General features: G+C 45.3%; 2 protein-coding genes across 10 annotated transcripts in view; both read left to right on the top strand.

Moving 5' to 3' along the window:
* The window catches only part of Adora3 (adenosine A3 receptor), a 34,196-nt gene extending 25,668 nt beyond the window's left edge, over positions 1-8,528 (top strand). For 2 of the 4 annotated variants that reach the window (XM_021157986.2, XM_029475608.2), the window contains exon 2: positions 6,995-8,056. In XM_021157986.2, the coding sequence (XP_021013645.1) occupies positions 7,080-7,601 (522 nt within the window). In that variant the 5' untranslated portion in view covers positions 6,995-7,079 and the 3' untranslated portion in view covers positions 7,602-8,056. Of the gene's footprint in view, positions 1-4,073; positions 4,692-6,994 lie in introns of those variants that run through there. The other 2 variants (XM_021157979.2, XM_021157978.3) reach the window with 2 other exon arrangements.
* The window catches only part of Tmigd3 (transmembrane and immunoglobulin domain containing 3), a 63,732-nt gene that overhangs the window by 39,989 nt on the left and 2,682 nt on the right, over positions 1-21,061 (top strand). For 4 of the 6 annotated variants that reach the window (XM_029475607.2, XM_021157981.3, XM_029475606.2 and 1 more), the window contains exons 2-5: positions 13,999-14,103; positions 16,652-16,993; positions 18,627-18,693; positions 19,914-20,014. In XM_029475607.2, coding sequence (XP_029331467.2) covers positions 13,999-14,103; positions 16,652-16,993; positions 18,627-18,693; positions 19,914-20,014 — 615 coding nt within the window. Of the gene's footprint in view, positions 1-13,995; positions 14,104-16,651; positions 16,994-18,626; positions 18,694-19,913; positions 20,015-21,061 lie in introns of all 6 variants that reach the window. The other 2 variants (XM_021157982.3, XM_021157983.3) reach the window with 1 other exon arrangement.

The raw sequence follows: 21,061 nt of genomic DNA, 5'->3' as shown, positions 1-21,061 counted from the left end.
AGTTCCTGTAACCCAAGTTACAGGAACTGGGGTTTGGGGTCTTTTTCCATCCTTTTCATTTTTACTGATACTCACTTTAGAGAACTCTTCGCGTTCAGAGTCCCAGGCCCTGTAAGTTGAAAGGGTCTCAGCCCAGCCCTAAGAAGAGCAGTGAGTTTGGGGAAGTCTTAGGGTCTTACCGGTACTTTGACATTGAGTGGGGAAGGAGCATATAAAAACGGGGGCAAGGAGAAGACACCCTCAAAGATGACTCTGAGCACTGGCTGTCTCTAAGGCCCCACTGTTCGCTGGCACATAGTGAGGTCTGTAGAAGCATATGGCTTTGAGGGGAAGTGGTCATGGCTTCAAGAGGAAGTGAGTAGACATAGGTCTATGCAAGTATGCCCACAGCATCGTGTCAGTTCTGAGCAGCCAAGCAGCAGTTTCCACCTCCCAGCTGCCTAACATCCTGTCTTGGCTGCGGCTTGGGCAATTCTGGGTTCTGGAACCCCAACCTTGGTCTCCTGCTAATATACTTTTCTGTCAAAGACTGGCAGTTGAGGTTATCTAGGCTTTTCTGAGAAGATGCAAAAGAGCCTATGTGTGTCCTCTCTCTGATCAGCCTTTTCAGGATGCTATGCAGCCAATAGCTGAGCTATGCTGTGCTGCTCCAGGCTAGAGCTTGGGAGGCCTTTTCCTGGACTCGGGTCACTTTGTCAGACTGGTAACTCCTCAGAGTCCATCCTTGTCTCCCTTGTAGAAATCAGGCTCTGCCGGTAGAAGTGAAATCCATGGTGCCCCTCCTCTCAGATGGAAAAAAATGGCAGGGAAATCTGAGCTTATCTTCAATTCACTATTAAAAACTTTCTTAAATAGACCTTTTTTTTTTCTCCCCCACTCTGGTCCTATAAATGGTCTTCTGTGAGATCCAAAATGTCACCAGTGGCCTGCTTATGTGGCCCTTTCTCTGGTCCTACCATCTCTTCCTACCTCAGAGCAGACACTGAATCTACTTCATACATATGCTTTAGTGTCACAATCTTGTTGGCCTAAACATCACATTTTACAGTATTAATTTCTTCCTAATATTGATCACATAGTGACATCAAACAGAGGGGCTCCGTGTACTTGTGACAGTACAAGTACATATTGTGGTTCATCATTTCTAAGGGCTACCGTTCAGAAACAGGGCTTTGCTAGCCATACGGGTTTGAATGTCAGTTTGTCACTTCCTAACTGTGCTGTCATGGCCAATTTATTTACCCTTTGGCGCCTCGCCTCTGCTTGCTTATCATTAACAAGCACTGTCATTTTCTCCGGAAGACATTGGATGAGACCACAAATAATAAAATGTTATTTTGTTATAAAACTCCAGGACACCCTGGTGTCCTGGAGAGTACCTAACAGGTCCTAGTTGAGGGTTTCTGTCGTTGTGTACCCAGTGCCAGGTTTCTGTCACCTGGCATGCTAAGAAGCACCTCTAGTCATTCATTGAGCAATAGTATACTGCTGGTCAGCCAGGCAACATGGTGTAAAGATGAAAAGTTCTGGTTTGGTCTCCGGGAACTGCAGGCCTAAAGAGTCTGGGTAGGAGGCTGTTAGGGTGGCATGAGGGAGAGGTGGTGTCTTAGTTAGGGTTTTATTGCTGGGAACAGACACTATGACCAAGGCAAGTCTTATAAAAGACAACATTTAATTGAGGCTGGCTTCCAGGTTCAGAGGTTCAGTCCATTATCAAGGTGGGAACATGGCAGCATCCAGGCAGGCATGGTACAAGAGAAGCTAAGAGTTCTATATCTTCATCTGAAGGTTTCTAGCAGAATATTGGCTTCCAGGGAGTAAGGATGAGGGTCTTAAAGCCCACACTCACCGTGACATACCTATTCCAAAAGGGCCACACCTTCTAATAGTGCCACTCCCTGGGCCAAGCATATCCAAACCATCACAGGTGGTATAGGAAGTTTTCTTCAAGGTCCTATTAGAGATCTGCCTTGAAGGGAGTCTTTTTATTTTCTAGGTGGGGGCAAGGAAGAGATCCTGCTAGACCTAGTGAGTGTGCACAGGCGAAGAAGTGAAAGGGAATTTCGAAGCCAGGAATTGCTGGGAGCTGAGGGCTTATGGCTTCTGTAAAAGAAGCAGACGGCAGGAGCCTGAACGGGCTCAAACCCCACTAACCTGGGAATTATAACGAAAGTTATTATCAGGAACCAGGACCCGGTAACAGAAGATGTGAGAGACTGGGTCCATGGGTACCAGTGAGGTAACAGGTGTGTGAGGTGGCTGTCTATCCTGGCCTCTCTGCCCCCTTTCCTGGATAGCCTTTTGGATTTCAATCCCCAGTGAACAGATATTTAGCACGGTCATAAGACAAGCTAGTGAGGGAATGTGGAAACCTCTCTCCCACCCTTCAAACTCGCCCTTGAGCACTGGCGCTCTCTGTTTATTCAGAAAACAAAAAAGAGCGGACATTTCTCCTTCGAAGAAAAGAAGCTCCCAAGGCGTCGCAGAAACCTCTGGGAGTGACCTAATCCTGGGTGGGAAGCCGTGGTGGTTATGTTCCTCTGCTCTTTATAGCTGAGCCATCTCTTCAGCCTGTCCACCTTGCTTTTCAATGTAACAGAACATGGACCGTCATCTTGTTTCTGTTGTTGTTAATGTAGGAGCTGCGCATTTCCTGACCAACAAGCCTTAAATAGAAGAAAGCTTGGTCTCCTGTCCTGCCTCTCTGTCTGTGGCAAATGATGGAGATTTTTATAGGAACTAACAAAGCGAGATTCCAATTGCTTTTTGTTAAGGAAGACTCTTTCTTGCCTCTTGGTAGAAATTGCTTTCTGTAACTTCCCCTCTGAAGAGGACAGAAAGAAGGCAGTTACAGCAGAAGTAAGAGGAAAGGCCACTCGGGAGGCTGATGAAACGTAAAACAACAAACAAACAAAACCAAAACCAAAACCAAAACAAAACACCCCACTTAAACACCAGGGCTGGAGAGAAGACTCAGTGGTTAAGTGTGCCTGCTGCTCTTGCAGAGGAGGACCTCTATTGGCACCTGTACACAAATGTGCATATACATGGACACCATACACATCAACACACCACACACACACACACACACACACTCACGCATGCACGCGCACGTGCATGCGTGAGTGTGTGTGTAAAAATTGTTTTCAGTTTTGTCCCTGACTGTCCTGAATTTTTTAGGTAGATCTGAGTGCCCTTAAACTCACGAAGATCTGCCTGCCTCTTTCTCCCCAGTCCTGGGATTAAAGTGTGCATCACAATTTTCCCTATCACAAGATCTTTGTGTTAAGCAGGCTGAGGGTGGAAATATTACATGATTAGTGTTTCCACCTCTTCTACCCAATTCTACCCACAGTTCATCTGGTCCCTGAATGATCTTTAATTTCTCCCCACCACGTGTGTGTGTGTGTGTGTGTGTGTGTGTGTGTGTGTGTGTGTGTGTGTGTGTTGTATCAGTTGTGGTGGGGGCAGTACTCAGACCTTGATGCCAGCCAATCATTCTACTTCTGAAATATATCTTTGGCTCCCCACATCCTGACTTTTGAGTGTTCTTCCTTCCTTCCTTCCTTCCTTCCTTCCTTCCTTCCTTCCTTCCTTCCTTCCTTCCTTTCTTTCTTTCTTTCTTTCTTTCTTTCTTTCTTTCTTTCTTTCTTTCTTTCTTTCTTTCTTTCTTTTGTTGGTTTGGATTTTTGTTTTGTTTTGTCTTTTGAGACTCTGGGTTACTTAGGCTGGCCTTAACACTGTAACCAAGACAGGGCTTGAATCTGTAATCCCACTGCCTTAGCCTTCCCTGTAGCTGAGACTGTCAGCTGTCACTAACAGACCCTGTCTCTAATCTCCTCTTGGAGTCGCCTCCATGTGACTCAGGCCAGCCTCCTGTGCTCTTTCCATCTTTTTTTTTTTCTTCTTCTTCTTCAGAGGGTTCCTGTACTTCCTCTTGGACTATCTCACTTCTTGAAACACTCTAAAGAGGAGTGCTTATCTTGATGGAGCTCGAAAGTTCTCTGGGGCCCAGGGGACAGCAGAAGCCCTGACTCTGTTTGCCTGGGGAAGTAAGAACGGTGGCACTCTCGGATTTGGCTGCATAGACCTGCATCCTCCAGGTTATTGGGAAGGCAGGGATAAGTGGCTGAGGTTGATGGCCCTGTAACAGGCCCTTTCTGAGAAGAGTCTCTAAGAAAGCATCATACCAGAAGGAATGAGCAAGTTGTGAATTCTCTGGACTGTTGTGACATTCTAACTTCTGGGCAGAAGTCTGACAAGAGCTGGGTCCACTGGCCCATACACATCCTGCTGAAGAGCCACGGAAGCTTCCGCTTGAAGCTTTTCTGAGACAGCATGAAAGCTGACAACACCACGGAGACGAACTGGCTGAACATCACCTACATCACCATGGAGGCTGCCATCGGGCTCTGTGCTGTTGTGGGCAACATGCTGGTCATCTGGGTGGTCAAGCTGAACCCCACTCTGAGGACTACCACATTCTATTTCATTGTCTCCCTAGCACTGGCTGACATTGCCGTTGGGGTGCTGGTCATACCTTTGGCTATTGCTGTCAGCCTGCAAGTCAAGATGCACTTCTATGCCTGCCTTTTCATGTCCTGTGTGCTTCTGATCTTCACCCATGCTTCCATCATGTCCTTGCTGGCCATTGCTGTAGACCGATACCTGCGGGTCAAGCTGACAGTCAGGTAACGGGGTTGACAAAGGGGTGGATTAGAGAGAAGGCTAGAGCTACCAAGTTTGGCTCCCAGACCCTTTTCGTAGAAATGAGTCAAACTGACCCTTGAAATTTACAAAGGGCAGTGAATATCTTTGCACCACATGGTTTGTGAAGACATTAGACATGAAGAGCTGAGACAGGAATAGGAAACGAGGGTGCTCTGAGCCCTTCTCCATGGAACATGGGCATCTGCTTTTTGGCCAGGGTAGCCAAAGATGATGAAAATGTGATGTATCTTTTAGTTAAAAAAAGAATCTGATCTCAAGTTTTCAAAGTGACATTGACCTACTAGATAGGATATCTTGTTTTAGGAGAAGGGGAAGACAGGCATAAGAGATAAGTAGATGGGCGTGTGGCTTCGAAGATGTAGGGTAGATCTTAACGTCGCTTCTGTCTTAGTCTCTTAGTCTGTTGAAAAAGGATTCTTAGGATGTAATTTTTCTTTTAATGAAATGTAAAACCCTCCTGAGACAAGGATCTTCTTGTTTGCAAAATGGTAGTATCACTTTCTGTGCAAAGAGGACGGTCCAATGAGAAATCACATTCCCTGGTTTCTTCTGGTTTCTCTTGGGGGAAGAACATAGCATAGAAACTACAGACAAGCTCTGGAGGAAAACAAGTCTGGATTCCTCTCCCTGATCTTTTGATCTGACACTGGGCACATTCTTTCTCAGCTTCACTCTCCACCTCTCAGAGTGGTTCTGAACATCTGAACCAGGCTCACTTCCGTTCAATTGTAGCACTATCACTTCTGGCTTCTGTACAGTACCTGATGCTGTTTTACCTGATCCCTAAAATGAAGATAATAATTTCACCTTTATAAGGTTAAATAAATAAAGCTAATAAATGTAAAACTCTCAGAAAAGCCCTGCCTAGAGCCTGTGTTTAGTAAATGGTAGCTATGCCACTGCCATCAATAAAATGGAGATTGTCATGAAATATCTCTAAGGCTGGAGAGATGGCTCAAGTGGTTAAGAGCACTGACTGCTCTTCCAAAGGTCCTGAATTCAAATCCCAGCAACCATATGGTGGCTCACAACTATCAGTAATGAGATCTGATGCCCTCTTCTGGAGTGTCTGAAGACAGCTACAGTGTACTTACATTAAAAAAAAAAAAAAGAAAAAAAAGACAGCCGGGCGTGGTGACACATGCCTTTAATCCCAGCACTTGGGAGGCAGAGGCAGGCGGATTTCTGAGTTCGAGGTCAGCCTGGTCTACAGAGTGAGTTCCAGGACAGCCAGGGCTACACAGAGAAACCCTGTCTCGAAAAACAAAAAAAAAAAAACAAACAAACAAAAAAGACAGGAAGAAAGAAAGAAAGAAAGAACGAAAGAAAGAAAGAAAAAGAAAGAGAGAAAAAGGAAGAGAAAAAAGAAAGAGAAAAAAGAAATATCTCTAGTTAGCTATGACGTTTAGTTGAGATAAGCCTTAGTTTTAATCTTTTGTAGTCTGTTTTAGGCTATTTAGGAAGGTTTGTTTAAGCAGAAATGATGATGGGTTCTGAAACACTTCAATTAAACTTAACAAAACTCTGATTGGTTAACTCAAACACCAGAATAGATGCCCAGGTGAAAAGGGGACAGGGACAGATAGAAGTGCGGGGGTATCTTGCAGTTTGTGAGCTCCTGTACAATAGCCAACAGAGACAATGCAGAGCACAGCACAGCAGCAGGCTTTGAGATGATTCTCATCAGCCTGGGACTCCCAAGACTCAGGGTAACTCTTACACCACAGCACAGGGAAGGGCTGGAGAGGTGGCTCAGTAAATAAAAGTGTCTGTTATTCTTGCAGAGGACTCAGGTTCCATTCCCAGCACCCAGAACCATCCTGCCCATAACTCCAGTTCCAGGAGATCCCGTGTTTACTTCTGACCTCCCTGGACACCAGGCACACATATAGTATACAAACATACATGCAAACAACACATTCATATACATAAAATAAAATACAGAAGTCTAAAAAAAATTAATAATTCTTGGAGCCAAGGTTGAGTGGAGGCCTATAGGAATCCGATTCCTGGAAACTTATGGCTGACAATTCTCAGTTGTTGTGTTTTTAAAAAGATACTCCAGAGGAGTTTCTGGATTTTCCTCTGATAATTCTAGTCTCATTTTGTCTTCATATCTAGAGGGTTTAGTCAGAGTGACATTAGGCCATGGCTATTTCACCTCAGCAGATTAGAGGATTGGGAGAGCTGACTTTGTCTTTCTTGTTTTCTCCCAGGGAGTTATTTCTTGTTGTGAACTCACCATTTTTCCCCATTCAAACAGATATAGAACGGTTACCACTCAAAGAAGAATATGGCTATTCTTGGGCCTTTGCTGGCTAGTTTCCTTTCTGGTGGGGCTGACCCCCATGTTTGGCTGGAATAGAAAAGCAACCCTCGAGAGCTCTCAAAATAGCAGCACTCTTCTGTGCCACTTCCGTTCCGTGGTCAGTTTGGATTACATGGTCTTCTTCAGCTTCGTCACCTGGATCCTCGTCCCCCTGGTTGTCATGTGTGTCATCTACCTAGACATCTTCTACATCATCCGAAATAAGCTCAGTCAAAACCTGTCTGGCTTCAGAGAGACACGTGCATTTTATGGACGGGAGTTCAAGACAGCTAAGTCCCTGTTTCTGGTTCTCTTCTTGTTTGCGTTATGCTGGCTGCCTTTGTCCATCATCAATTTTGTTTCCTATTTTGATGTAGAAATACCAGATGTCGCAATGTGCCTGGGGATCCTGTTGTCCCATGCGAACTCCATGATGAACCCTATTGTCTACGCCTGCAAAATAAAAAAGTTCAAAGAAACCTACTTTCTGATCCTCAGAGCTCTCAGGCTCTGTCAGACCTCAGATTCTTTGGACTCAAACATTGAACAGACTACTGAGTAATTACCATGACAGATACAGAGCCAGCTCGTCTACCTTCGCATGTGGTATCAGTAAACACTATAAGGACTTATCAGACATTCTTGATTCCTTCACTGCATTGGGATCATTGGGCTGGTTGCCACAGAGTTCCACTCCCCCCCCGCCCCCTTCTGCTTCAGTTATTTTCTTGAGCTTCTCTAATTCAATTCTGTGGAAGCCTGACGTGAAGGCAATGCATTCCTGATTATCACGGACTCTGCCCTTCCTTCCCAGACAAAGAAGTGATGGAATGTGGAGGGAGTCTCGTCTTATCAAAGGAAGACTCTAGTGGGGCTGGACGTACAGAACCTGCTCTGAAGGATCCCTGGAATGTGGGGAACAGAAGGAGCAAATTGGATTTAAAAAGAGGGCTAAATCCACCTGTGTGGGTGCATTTGAGCAAATAAAAGATGATGCCCAACTGATGTGTAGCTCTTTGCTAGGATTGCTTGGGGGTTGCAGGCACAGTTGACTGCTCTTGGCATTCCTTCTGCTTGCTTCTGGAACACAATCACTTCTGTTCCAAGGGGCAGCTTTGCCATTGCAGATGGCTGTCCTCTGGGGGTGGGGGCAGGACGCCTGTTATGCAAGGTTCTGATGTTCTTGAAATCCTAGGCAACTTCAGGTTCAGGCCAACTGGAGATATATTTGTTGTTGTTTGCTTTGTTTGTTTGTTTGGAGATAGGGTTTCTCTGTGTAGCCCTGGCTGTCCTTGAACTTGCTATGTAGACCAGGCTGACCTCAAATTCAGAGATCTGCCTGCCTCTGCCTCCTAAGAACTGGGATTAAGGGTAGGCAGCACCACCATCTGGCTACAGCTGGAGATCTTTAGGAGTGCTTTGTAAGTCTGGAACAGGACATTTGAGAACGCTGACACTAAGACACACACATTTGTGGCTTCAGCTAGGATGGAGGAATGAAATAAGTTAGGTATCACAAGATTTTATACAGATACTCTGTATTTGTTACTTTTCAGTTGCTATTAAAAAAATATTTCATGACCAAGACAACTTGTAGAAGAACGAATTTATTTGGGCTTCGCGTTCCAGAGGGATAAGAGGCCATGATGGTAGGGAGTGGGCATGGCGTCAAGAGGCAGGCATGGCAGCTGGACCCAGAAGCTGAATGATCACATCACCACCAGAAGTAGGAAGCAGAGAGTGAACAGAAAGCATCGACAAGGCTTTAACCTCTCCAAGTCTAACCTCACTCAGTGCTGCATATCCTTCCGCACATCCTTCTGCAAGGCTACATCTGCCTGCAATGCCCAAAACAGTGCCACCAACTGAGGACCAGCCTGGGGATGGTGGCATTTCTAATCCAAACCACCACATAGTCCTTGAGTAGCTGACATGCCCATATGCAGGTAAATAGATTGCCCAAAGGATACAGATGGGAAATGAAGACAGGGATGCCAGGCTTTTGCTGGCTCCTAGTTACTCTGTGAACCCAGATGAGGAGTCAGTGCTATTTAGTACAAGTGATCTTTGAGCGCCTGTTAAATTCTGTTACGAAATATAAGGCAAACAGTCAATATCATTTTCTGGGTTTGTGTGTGCACATGTTCCTGTGTGAGAAGGTGCACATTAGTGTGTGTGGTGGTGGGGGTGTGGGGGGGGTGTGCATGTGAATTTTGCGTGTGGAGGCCAGAAGACAAACTCAGATATCCCTTTTCCTACCAAGGTGGGGTACTGCCCACCTTGTTTATTTTGAAACAGATTCTCTTTTTTGTTTTTGTTTTTCGAGACGGGGTTTCTCTGTGTAGCTCTGGCTGTCCTGGAACTCACTTTGTAGACCAGGCTGGCCTCAAACTCAGAAATCTGCCTGCCTCTGCCTCTGAAACAAATTCTCTTAACTGGCCTTGGGTTCAACACTTAGTCTAAGCTGGCAAGGCCCAGGTATCTGGCTATCTCCCCAGGGCTATGGTTGTGAGTGTAGGCCATAGCTATGTGGGGGTGGGGGTGGGGTGGGGGAGGGGAGAGGGGTTGCTATGGGATTAGAGACTCTCCGTAACCCTGTCTGTCAATCCTTTTCCAACCACTGAGATTTTAAGTGCCCCTTGGCTCTGAAATTCTGTGAAGTGGCTACTACAGTTATTTTTATCTCAGTGTGAAGGTGCAGTCGATCATGGTGGATAAGGCATGATGGTGTGAGGGTGAGGCACCTGGTCATAGTGTCTCTGTGGTCTGGAAAACAAAAGTTGACCATTGACTAAGTATGACAGACATACTTTTACTCCTAATACTGGGGGGTGGGGGGCGAGGGTGGGGGTGGGGGGACAGAGAATTCTGTGAGCCCAAGGCCAGCCCTGTCTATGTAGTGAGTACTAGGCCAGCCAGGAATACACAGTGAGACCTTGGCAGGAGGAGATGGGAGAAGGAGGAAAAAAAAAAAAGATTGATCATTACAGTCGTACTTGAGGCTCAGTCACTTGGCTGGAGCCCTGCAGCCCCACCCTTGCTTTTGCCTCTCTGAACCTGAAGCTACCCATAGAGTCTCACTCCCAGAGACAATGTATTGATTTGATGAGAACCTCAGGACAATGGTTCCAATTAAGCAAAGAGAAGTGGGAACCTAAAAGTGGAATTAGCTATTCCTGACGTTCGTCTAAAGCCTTGTCCTTGGCCTGAGCTCGGTCACCTAATTCCTCTTGTCATCATTTCAGCAGTGGTCCCTTCTTTCTCATTCTTCACTCCAGAAGAATCAAGAGCTCAGGGCTTCCCCTTAGTGAGTCTCTGATTTAGTTTGAGAGCAGCTCCAGGAAGAGGCCCTGGGCTTGCTCCGGGGTGTCACAACCTCTGCTCAGTTGGCTGGACGGTGAGGGGGAAGTGCTGTAGAGTCTTGGTTTCCTAGTACTCTTCACACTGCACCTCTTGACTTTTAATTTCGAGCTCCGTTATTATGACATCGCTCAGTCTCCCCTTTGTGAGGAGGCTTGATTCAAAGTAATCACTTCTCTCCAGTGGGAAGGACCATCACGGCCGGGCTTGCTGGTGACCTTAGACCCATGCCTATGAGGTTCTGAGAAGGACTTTCACTTTCTTTTTTTTTTTTTTTTTTCTTTGTCCCTCCGACTACCACTGGTGGCTTGCTGGGACCTGGGTTGTTTCATTCTTGCCAAGAGAGAATAAAGAGCTATGCCAGCTCGGAAGAAGCCAAAACCTGGGGCCCAGAAGAAGCTGAAGCCTGGCGTGTGAAAAAATACTCATTTAGCATAGAGTATTTAGCAAAGGCAAACCAAAAATTTCTGGCTACAACTGAGTAGCTCCACTCTGGTTTCAGGTTTCGAGATCAGTGTGCCAGGGATCTTCCCATGAGGCCTGCCTCTGGCCAGCAAGTTTTCATCCTAAAAGGAAAACTGGGGAGTGTTCTCTAAAAAGAAAAGGTACAGAGACACACAGACAAATATAGGTGTGGGTTTCCTCTCTTTCATATGAAGACACTGAACAAATGTACATGCCAAATACATGGGTTTATTACTTTGCTTTTTAAAAATACAAGTCAAGTGGAAATAGAGACTAGCCTACCAAGAGTCAGCCTAAAGCTTTTTCTCCTCTTCCATTTTTATTACGTGTGTGTGTGTGTGTGTGTGTGTGTGTGAGAGAGAGAGAGAGGGGGGGGTGGGGGGGGGAGACAACACAATGGAAAGAGGTTTTCATTGCTGTTATTTTCCAACTCCGCTAGATTTCACATCAGATCATACAGGCTCTACTCTAGGAAGTCTGACCTCGACTCACTTAAACTGCTGTGTGCGCTCCTCATTTGTAACATGGGACTAATAACATCCATGCCATGTGGACGTGTGGCTGTGTGGCAGGGCATGTGTGACAGCACACATGTGGAGGTCAGAGGACAGTTTTGTGGAGGCGGTTCTCTCCGTTTTCCATGTGGGTTCCCAGTAACCTGTGTACTTTTTCTCCCCTGAATCGAAAGGTCAATCGTAGCCTTAGGAGAGTGTGGGGAACAGAATGGACAGCTCCAGAATGGACAGCTAACACTGACTGTAGGCATCTTCATACCCCTGTCTTCTTACTTGTTTTATTTTTTTTGATTTTTCCAATTTGAGACAGAATCTCCTGTAATTCAGGTTGTCCCTGAACTTGATATATATATATATATATATATATATATATATATATATATATGTATGTATATATATATATATATGTGTGTGTGTGTGTGTGTATATATATGTATATGTGTGTATATATATATATATATATATATATATATATATATATAAAATCAAGCATGACCCTGGATCTGTGACCCAAACAGACTAGGAGGAGATAATAAGTGCTTACTACTGTCTATGTTACTCAGAAAATAATAATAATTGATTTTTTAAAAATGCAGTCCTTCCTTATCTCTGTTGATACTAGATACAAACCAGTCAGTGTTGTCCACATACTGTAATTCCAGCTCCTTGGTGATGGAATCTGGAGGCTCCCAGGTTCGGGACCATCCTTGATCTCGCATGAGATTGATTGCTGGGTCAAACATCTGAAAGCTTGACCCTACCAAAGTGACTCAGGTGTCGGGAGCCATTTGCTTGCTTCTGAGTGAAAACTCAGGCAGAGTCAAGGCAGGTCAGGGTTTCCTGGCAGATTTCCTCAATTACTGAGACTTGGAACTATAGGAGAGAGGTACACTTGAAGCTCAAGGCAAGGGGCTGAAAGTTCTATTGACCTTGGTGGAAGAAACAGGGAGGCCCCTTGGATAAGAAGCAATTGTTCCTGCTAGCTTGTATTTTGGCTTCCCACTGCACTGTGGGGTATAAAGAGGCTGTGCAAAATAAACTTGGGGGCTGCTTTGGTATTCACTAACAGCCCTCCCAAATCTATCTCTTGTCTCTGCATCTTTTTTCTACCTTTCCTATAATCATCCTCACTTCCCCCTCAGAGATTGTTGAAACTCGTGCCAGCGGGCTCTGACACTCAGACATGAGTGATAAGGTGATATTGGCAAGTGTTTCCTCTTCACATGAGGCTCAGCATTGCCTGCTTGAGTCCTCATAAAATGATGACCAACTTCTGCAAGGTAGCAGCACAAAAGACTGGGGTGGGAGTTTGCACTACCTTTGAAAGACACACATCACACTGCCAAATTTTGCTTATCATGCAGACTGGTCTTAGTTAGGGTTTTCATTGCTGTAAGGAGACACCATGACCAAGGCAACTCTTATAAAGGATAACCTTTTCCTCACCCCAGTTCCTTTTGGTCAGTGTTTTGACCATTGCAACAGAGAGGCTAGCTAGAACAGACTGTGATGAGACCATTAACATACCTAAAACAAACAGCTAAGAGTATCGACTATCCAAGCACTGTAATGAATTCATAGGTTATCATTTGCTAATATACCTCATTCAGCCTTATTTAATCTATAGAGTCTTCTTTCTAGTCTTGTTTTTGTCTGCACATTTTGTCAGGGGGCAGGGAGGAGAGAGAGAAATATATATATATATATTCAATGAGGAGTAGATAATATAATGTAGGTAAAATCCTATCACAATGTAAGCTGTATACGCTGAACTCCTGTGAATTAGAGGAAGGTGCCCCCTTTCTCAAGAAAGGCTGCTGTTGCACAATGCAGAAAAGCAATCTCTATCTGGCCCTTGGAGGAAAGTACCAGCTAGCTCTAGGGTGTAAGAAGGAGCATCCAGCTTAAACTTGAGAATTTAAGGCGGTTCGGGAATTTACATGGTCATAGCTAGTGGTCAGAACATATGCACCTATTCAGGAATCAGGAGAAGCTGCAGCTGCTACTGCATGGAAAGATCTACCCGGTGTGAAGTCCCAGCTTTATTCAGAAAGGCTTCTAGCATCTGGAAGCTCCAGCCCTGGATGCTGACAGCTTCAGTCATGGACTCTAGCTTGCAGACACCCATGCTTCTGACAGCCAGATACTCTGGCCACACTCCCCAGGGCTTCACTGCAGTTTGGAACTCAAGTTACTTAAGGATTTCTTTGCTGGGATGCCTTCCATCTAAATAGGAACTGGAGCTCTAAGGATGATGGGGGTGGGGAACAAGAGGCACAGCCTCTTTTAACACAAGGCGAAAGAGGAAGGGTACAGTTGCTCACATGAACATATGCCGATGGTGGTATGACTTCTGAGTGTCTATAAAGTGTATATGTCAAAGCAGGTTTAATCAAGGAGGGGGTTGGTTGGCTCTCTTGCTGCTTTGGGAGCTCAGATTTTCACAGTTGCTGCAAAGATAACATTTTCTTCATGAGTGATAGCCCTCTGATGAGTTCCCCTTGCAGCTGACACAACCCAGATGGCTCTGCAGAGCAACATTGCTCAGAATAACTGGTGGTTTCTTCCTTTACGTAGGGTGAAACCACTACAGTTCAATCATGTGTTTCCCTCAAGCAGATCCAGGGTTCCTGAGATCCTCGCTCTTATCATTCCAGCCAAAGGCTCACTTCCTTCTCAGCATGGAGCTCCTCCTCCTTCTCCTCTCCTTGGCTCTCTTTTCCGGTAAGATGTTGGTGAGGAACACTTCTGCCCTCTAAGCCACAACCTTCTGTGGCAGCTAGATCCTCCTCTCTACTTAGAGCCCCAGCTTGGTGTAGCAGTTTGGAGCATATCAACAGTTGGAAGGGAGAATAAGAAGTGAAACTATGTCATGTTAACAGGTCTTTTTAAGAGGTCCTAGGTTCTTTCTTATCTCTGATAAGGGAGCTGTGGGGAACTTGAAAACTTTCACTAAAATTAGGGCTTAGCAGGTTTGTTTTTTTTTTATCAGTATCCCCAATTCTCCCCCTCTCTCCTTTCTTCCCTCACGTGTTTGCCCAGATATAGACAGATATTCTTATCTCCTTTCTGCCTAAGCCTGACACCAAAGACAGTAGGCAGAAACTGAACTTGCCCCAAGCAGTTGTGCTCCCTTTAGACTTACTGCAGATCTCTGTGGGTCAGCATCCTTGCCTATGAACTGAGGATCACAAGATCTTCTCGACTGATTGTGATGAGAAGAAATTGACACTTAGGCTGTAAATTTGATTTGTAGGAATGTGTTACCTCCTGTAAGATACTGGAAGCAGCCTCTTGGTGGTGGTGGGGTAGGGTTCCCACAACATACACTTGGGAAGCTGAGAGTGATGGGTTCTGTTGTCTTCTCTCTTGTCTTTTATCAGATATTTCCCAAGCCATAGTGAAGCTGGACATTGCATGCATTACTTCCCCATTACAAAATATCCTGCTATGATAAAGATGACTACACTGAAGCTGGGCAGCGGTAGTGCATACCTTTAATCACAGAACTCAGGAGGCCAGCCTGGTCTAAAGAGCAAGTTCCAGGACAGCCAGGATTACATAGAGAGATCCTGTTTTGAAAACAAAAATAAGGCAGGCAGTGGTGGCACACGCCTTTAATCCCAGCACTTGGGAGGCAGAGGCAGTCGGATTTCTGAGTTTGAGGCCACCCTGGTCTACAGAGTGAGTTCCAGGACAGCCAGGGCTACACAGAGAAACCCTGTCTCGAAAAACCAAACCAAACCAAAAACAACAAAAAGAAAACAAAACAAAACCAACCAAATAACTAACCAACCAACCAAACAAACAAACAAAAAAGATACCTATACTAGTCTTGTATGGCAAGTTATCAGGTCCTAAACTCATGAATCCCTTTATTTTCAGTTTGCTGCAGCTAGAACAAGCCTCCTAACCTTTCACTTCCTTTTAGTGGCTGCCAAGATAAGGTAGGAAGCTAGGGGCAGAGCTAAGGAGTACAGCAAACCCCAAGCTCTTCAAAGATCCTTATGTCCACATTCCACACATTCTCAGGCTAGTAGGAAAGACTTTCCCAAGGGTTTCTGGGAGCTAAGCACGTGAATTAGGGCTATCTACATTCATGGAGGTCTGTCTTTTTCTTTTAGTCGTTTTCTCTGTAAACACCCACATAGAAACATCCAGAGATATGCTTGATTAATCTAGGCATCTCTAAATCCAATCAAACTGACATCAAGATTAACTATCACAAATATCTCCAAATAAAAGTTTCTTCATCGATGGCGTCATTCTGGAGACTGTTTCTGGCTTGCAGATGGCTGTCATCTTGTGACTTCACATGATTTTGCCTCACAAGAATTTAAATAAGGACACCAGCCATATTGGAATAAGAAGTATGCTAGTGGGGGCTGTAGAGATGGCTCAGCAGGTAGCTCACACTGTAACTTCAGTTCCAGGAGATGTCCTTTTCTGACATTTGGATGCTGGGCAGAGACATGGTGTACTTATATACATGCAGGAAAATAACACTTATAAACATAAAATATAACAAAATTTTTTAAAAAGTTTGAGAGCCACACCAAAGATATAATTGTTTCTTAAAGGCCTTGTTTCCAAGTGCAGTCAGAACACACTCTGTATAGCGATTAGAGTATCAACATATGAAGAATACACACAACTTAACCCATTATACTGACCATTTATAAATGAACAAAATCCAAATTTCAACTAACTTATTGTCTTAGTCAGAGTTTCTATTCCTGCACAAACATCATGACCAAGAAGCAAATTGGGGAGGAAAGGGTTTATTCAGCTTACACTTCCACACTGCTGCTCATCACTAAAGGAAGTCAGGACTGGAACTCAAGCAGGTCAGAAAGCAGGAGCTGATGCAGAGGCCATGGAGGGATGTTCTTTATTGGCTTGCTTCCCCTGGCTTGCTCAGCCTCCTCTCTTATAGAATCAAGACTACCAGCCCAGAGATGGGACCACCCACAAGGGGACCTCCCACCTTGATCACTAATTGAGAAAATGCAGCTGGATCTCATGGAGGCATTTCCCCAGCAAGCTCCTTTCTCTGTGATAACTCCAGCCTGTGTCAAGTTGACACACAAAACCAGTCAGTACACTTATCTTCTAGGGCCCAGGAGAGATTTGGTATGTTTTCAAGAATAATGAACACGTGTGTGTGTGTGTGTGTGTGTGTGTGTGTGTGTGTGTCTGTCTGTCTGTCTGTCTGTCTGTCTGTCTGTCTGTGTGTCTGTGTGTCTGTGTCTGTGTTTTTATTTGTTCACAGATGCCATGGTCATGGATGAAAAGGTGAAATCAGGTGTTGAGCTGGACACAGCTTCTGCAGTCTGTATCTATGATGCCCACTACAAGGACCACACCAAGTACTGGTGCCGTGGCTACTTCAGGGATTCGTGCAACATTATTGCCTTGACCCCTAACAGCACCAACCGTGTGGCCCTGAAGGATACAGGAAACCAACTCATTATCACTGTATCCTGCCTGGTCAAGGAGGACACAGGCTGGTACTGGTGTGGTATCCAGCGGGACTTGGCCAGAGATGTCATGGATTTTACACAGCTGATTGTGGCTGACAATAGAGAAGACCGGGCCAATGGCTTTTCATCTGGTAAAGAGACTGGCAAGGGATCTTTGAAGGGTAATGGGTGTTTGTTAAGGTAGTAAAGGATTCAGGTCTGGTGGTGTACACCTTTAATCCCAATACTTGGAAGGCTGTAGCAGGTGAATCTCTGGGTGTTCAAGGCCAGCATGGTCTACTTAAGTGAGTTCCAAGCCATCCAGAGCTATAATATGAAACCTTGTATCAAAACAAAACTAAAATAAAAACCACACAAAAACCAAACCAAACAAACAAAAAAACTCACTGAAGGAAGTGGCTACTAACTCAAGCTTCTATTGTATTATACCAATTCCACTAAGCACTATGGAGCTGGGGTTTGGGTATTATTTTGTAGGAAAGAAGAATGTATAAGTGCTAGGTATGCTTATAAGTTCCTTTTCCTCACAACATCTTGACTTAAACCTTGGAAGAGGCTAGATGATCTCAAAGACCCGAGATCTTTACACTAATGGTCAAGGCTTTGAGGCTGTCTTGAAAGCTCAGCCTTGTAGGTCTAGAACCTTAGAGATGGCTAGAAACTTAGAGTGAGTGAGGTTGCAAAAAGAGACTCAGGTTTCTTGTAACTGTGCAGCTTAAAGATTTTTAATAATTAATATGAATTAAATATTGGGGTCAAATTTGCCAGCACCCACTTTTACGAAGGTGAAATGTAGTTAACACTTAGAGGCTCCTGGGAGGGACTGGAACCAGAGGGCCAAGTCTTGGTAAGCCAAATAACTGTGACTTTTAGCTGGAGCTAACTCTTGGGATCTCCCAATGTTCATAGGTGCCTTACTTCTCTGGCATCTGTAAGCCCCCATCTCTCAGGCAGAGAGCTCTGGAAGACACCAGAGCTGTTCTCTCATTGTTCCTATTTTGAGAAGCAATGTGCTTTCCTATCACTGTCTTGAGCCCAGTGGCAGTAGGAAAACACACGGGAAGGACTGGCGAGAAGCTGCATAACCCACCCCACCTCTCCAGTTCCTGTGCTTCGAAGACTCTTATTCACATTTAATCTACCAGTAACTGATTCAGCAAGTGACCCACTGAGGGGGGTAACATCCACACTAGCTTTGTTTCCACTTCGTGGGTATCTGCTTTAAATAGCATTTCTTGAGGTTTAGGCTCAGGAAGAGAGGAATCTTATCAAAACCTGCTCCTTTAAAGAGACACAGAGGAGGCTATGTTGGTCTTCCCTATGAGTTGTTAGTAGCTATCAGGAGCTATGTCACTGGCTTATTCATTTCCTAAAGATCGGACTGTCTATTTGATACGTCAAACTTTTTTCTCTTGGGAATGAATCTAGCCTGGAACTCTAAGCACGAACTGCTTTTAGCCTGCACAAGGCCTGTGTGCAAATCTGGGAAAAGTTTCCCTGCCTCTGGGTGCAGAGGACTCAGTAGCAGGGTGTATAGCAAGTACACTGTGGGTTGGATTTCAGCCCCTATTTCTCACTCCAGCCTTGTCCCCTGTCCATGGCATGTTTATGCAACAGTTAATGCTGTCGCTGTTTTACACAAAAAAGCCAAGAATGCACTTATTCTCTGGAGAGCAAAAGGAAGACAAAAGGTGGGAATGCAGCTGGAAGCAAAGGAAAGGCCCTGGAATAGGCTTTGTTATCAACAATTTCTTTCTGATTCAGACCCTTCAGGCAACAGGACCCGGAGCTGTAGGGCTTCCAAAGCTGTCCAAAAGGCAGAGGGCTCCCGGTGAGTCGCAATCTGAGGAGATGATTGGGTTGGGGGCGTGGATGGGGTGAACCACAATATAATGTAGTGATCGGGTTACAACATTTTACTTTGTAGCTGTAGTGTTTCTCTGCCTAAATAATCTTCATTGTAATGGTTTGGTTTCTTTAAAAAGACTAGTTTGTTTGTTTGTGTGTTTGTTTGTTTGAAAGCAGCAGAAAATAGCCTCTAGTTAGTTTATGAATAGGGGACATCGTCCTAAGGAAAGAGAGAGCTGTCTGAAATGCAGAGACAGGGATGCAGGCACCAGGACCTCATCAGGACTTTATCTTCATCTCTAGCCCCATTTTCATCTGATGCTTGCCTGTGCATTTGCTTTCCTTATCTTTCCGTGTCGCTCTTCTCCAGCTCTATTCTGTTCTTTAAAAAGTTTGATTCATTTTTATTTTACGTGTATGATTTTTTGCATATGTGTGTGTGTGTGTTTGTGTGTGTGTGTGTGTGTGTGTGTGTGTGTGTACATACGTATGTACATTTCTGCTGGTGCCCGTGGAGCCAAGAAAAGGGAATTTGATCCTCTGGAACTGGAAGTAAAGATAGTTATGAGCTACCATGTGGGTGCTGAGAACTGAACCCGGTCCTCTGTAAGAGCAGCAAGTGCTCTTAACTTTCGAGACATGTCTCTCTCTGTTTTTGTTGTTGTTGTTGCTGCTGCTGCTGTTGTTGTTTTGTTTTTTTTTTTTTTTTGAGACAGGATCTGAAAAAGTTTCCTCCCGTTTTCCTATGTTGCTGACCGTTGACTTTAAACTTTTGATGACTCTGCTTCCTCCTCCTGAGAAATGGGATTACTGGTGTGTGTTACCACACCCAGCACACAAACACTCTACCAACTGAACTATTCCCCCAGCCTGTATTTCTTCTCTTTCTCTTTCCCTCTTCCTTTCCCACTTTCCTTCCTTTTTGCCATAGCAGGTGACACCCATGTATAGTTCCCCAATTTACTTCTCCCCTATTCATAGGAATGGCTGAAGACTGTGGTTTTTCACTTCTTGTCCTCATTTAACCTCTGGGGAAGGACTCACTGGCCCAGCTTGGTCAAATGCCCATCAGATCCAAAGAACAGGGTCACTCTTCCAGAATGTAGTTGTCAGGAGCTACCGGGGCTGGGCTGGGACTGGTGTGAGAAGAAAACCAAAAGGTCTCCTTCCAAGGGACCTGATATCTGATGTGGTTTCTTCTAGAATGTCCATTCTGATCATTTGTATACTGATTACCAGTTTGGGGATCATCTTTATAATGAGTCACTTGTCCAGAGGAAGGCGAAGCCAAAGAAATAGAGAAGGTAAGTAGTCTGGGGCTGGGGGCTGGGGGACATCTAGAGTTCTGTGGGGCAGTGGGTGTGTGTGTGGGGGAATAAAGGGAGTGGGAGAGAACCCGCATCCCACCAGAGTTCTGGTGCTCTGGGCGGGCAGACATAGAGGATTGCCTTTCGCTCTCCACGCAGCCCTGGGTGGGTGTCTGGCTGTATGAAGCCATGGACCCCAGGTCCTCGGGGAGTGGCCAGGGGACAGTCCAAGGTCTCTAGGCCTTACAGAGGCCAGAGATAACAATTTCTCAGTCTCGGATATCCCAGACGTCACTGGATACCGTGGAAGAGCTGAGAACAAAGTGGCGCAGCTCGGTCATCCCCGGACCGAAGAGCGGAGATGGGTGCTGGATGGTTCCCATGCAGGAGATTGTCTTTAGTCCCGTCCGGTCTGTGGTTGAAGTACAGGAAGGCCTTCTGGTAGGAGATTAGACATGACTCTTTAGGGGAAAGCCTATTCCATTGTTCAAGCGCGGCAGGCCTTGATGAACAGAGACAGTCTATACTTTTAGAGCTTTATTGTAGAAAGGCAGAGAGAAAGAGAGAAGGTAGAAAGAGGGAGACCAAGACGGGGTGTGGTGGCGCATGCCTTTAATCCCGGCACTTGGGAGGCAGAGACAGGCGGATTTCTGAGTTTGAGGCCAGCCTGGTCTACAAAGTGAGTTCCAGGACAGCCAGAGCTACACAGAGAAACCCTGTCTCAAAAAAACCAAAAAAAGGAAAGAGGGAGACCAGTCATGGCCACATGGAGAGAAGAGGGGAAGGGAGGGAGAGAAGGAGAGCTAGAGATAAGAGTAAGAAAAGTGAGAGCTTAAGAGAGAGAGGAGGGGCTAAGCAGCCCCATTTATAGTGGGCTGGGCTATCTTGCTGTTGCCAGGTAACTGTGGGGAGGAGCATACCTGGCTATAGTCAGGTAACTATAGGGGTGGAGTCTAGCCAGAATGCCAGGAACTTGGGACATTGTCTGTGTGACTCTATAGTCACAGGATTATGGAGTTGGGGGCTCTGTGGTGTCAGGCACCT

This window comes from Mus caroli, unplaced genomic scaffold, assembly GCF_978045245.1.
Source record: "Mus caroli unplaced genomic scaffold, Mus_caroli_1 scaffold_3, whole genome shotgun sequence".
Classification (NCBI taxonomy): Eukaryota; Metazoa; Chordata; class Mammalia; order Rodentia; family Muridae; genus Mus; species Mus caroli.
This window is presented reverse-complemented; position numbering and strand designations above follow the sequence as displayed.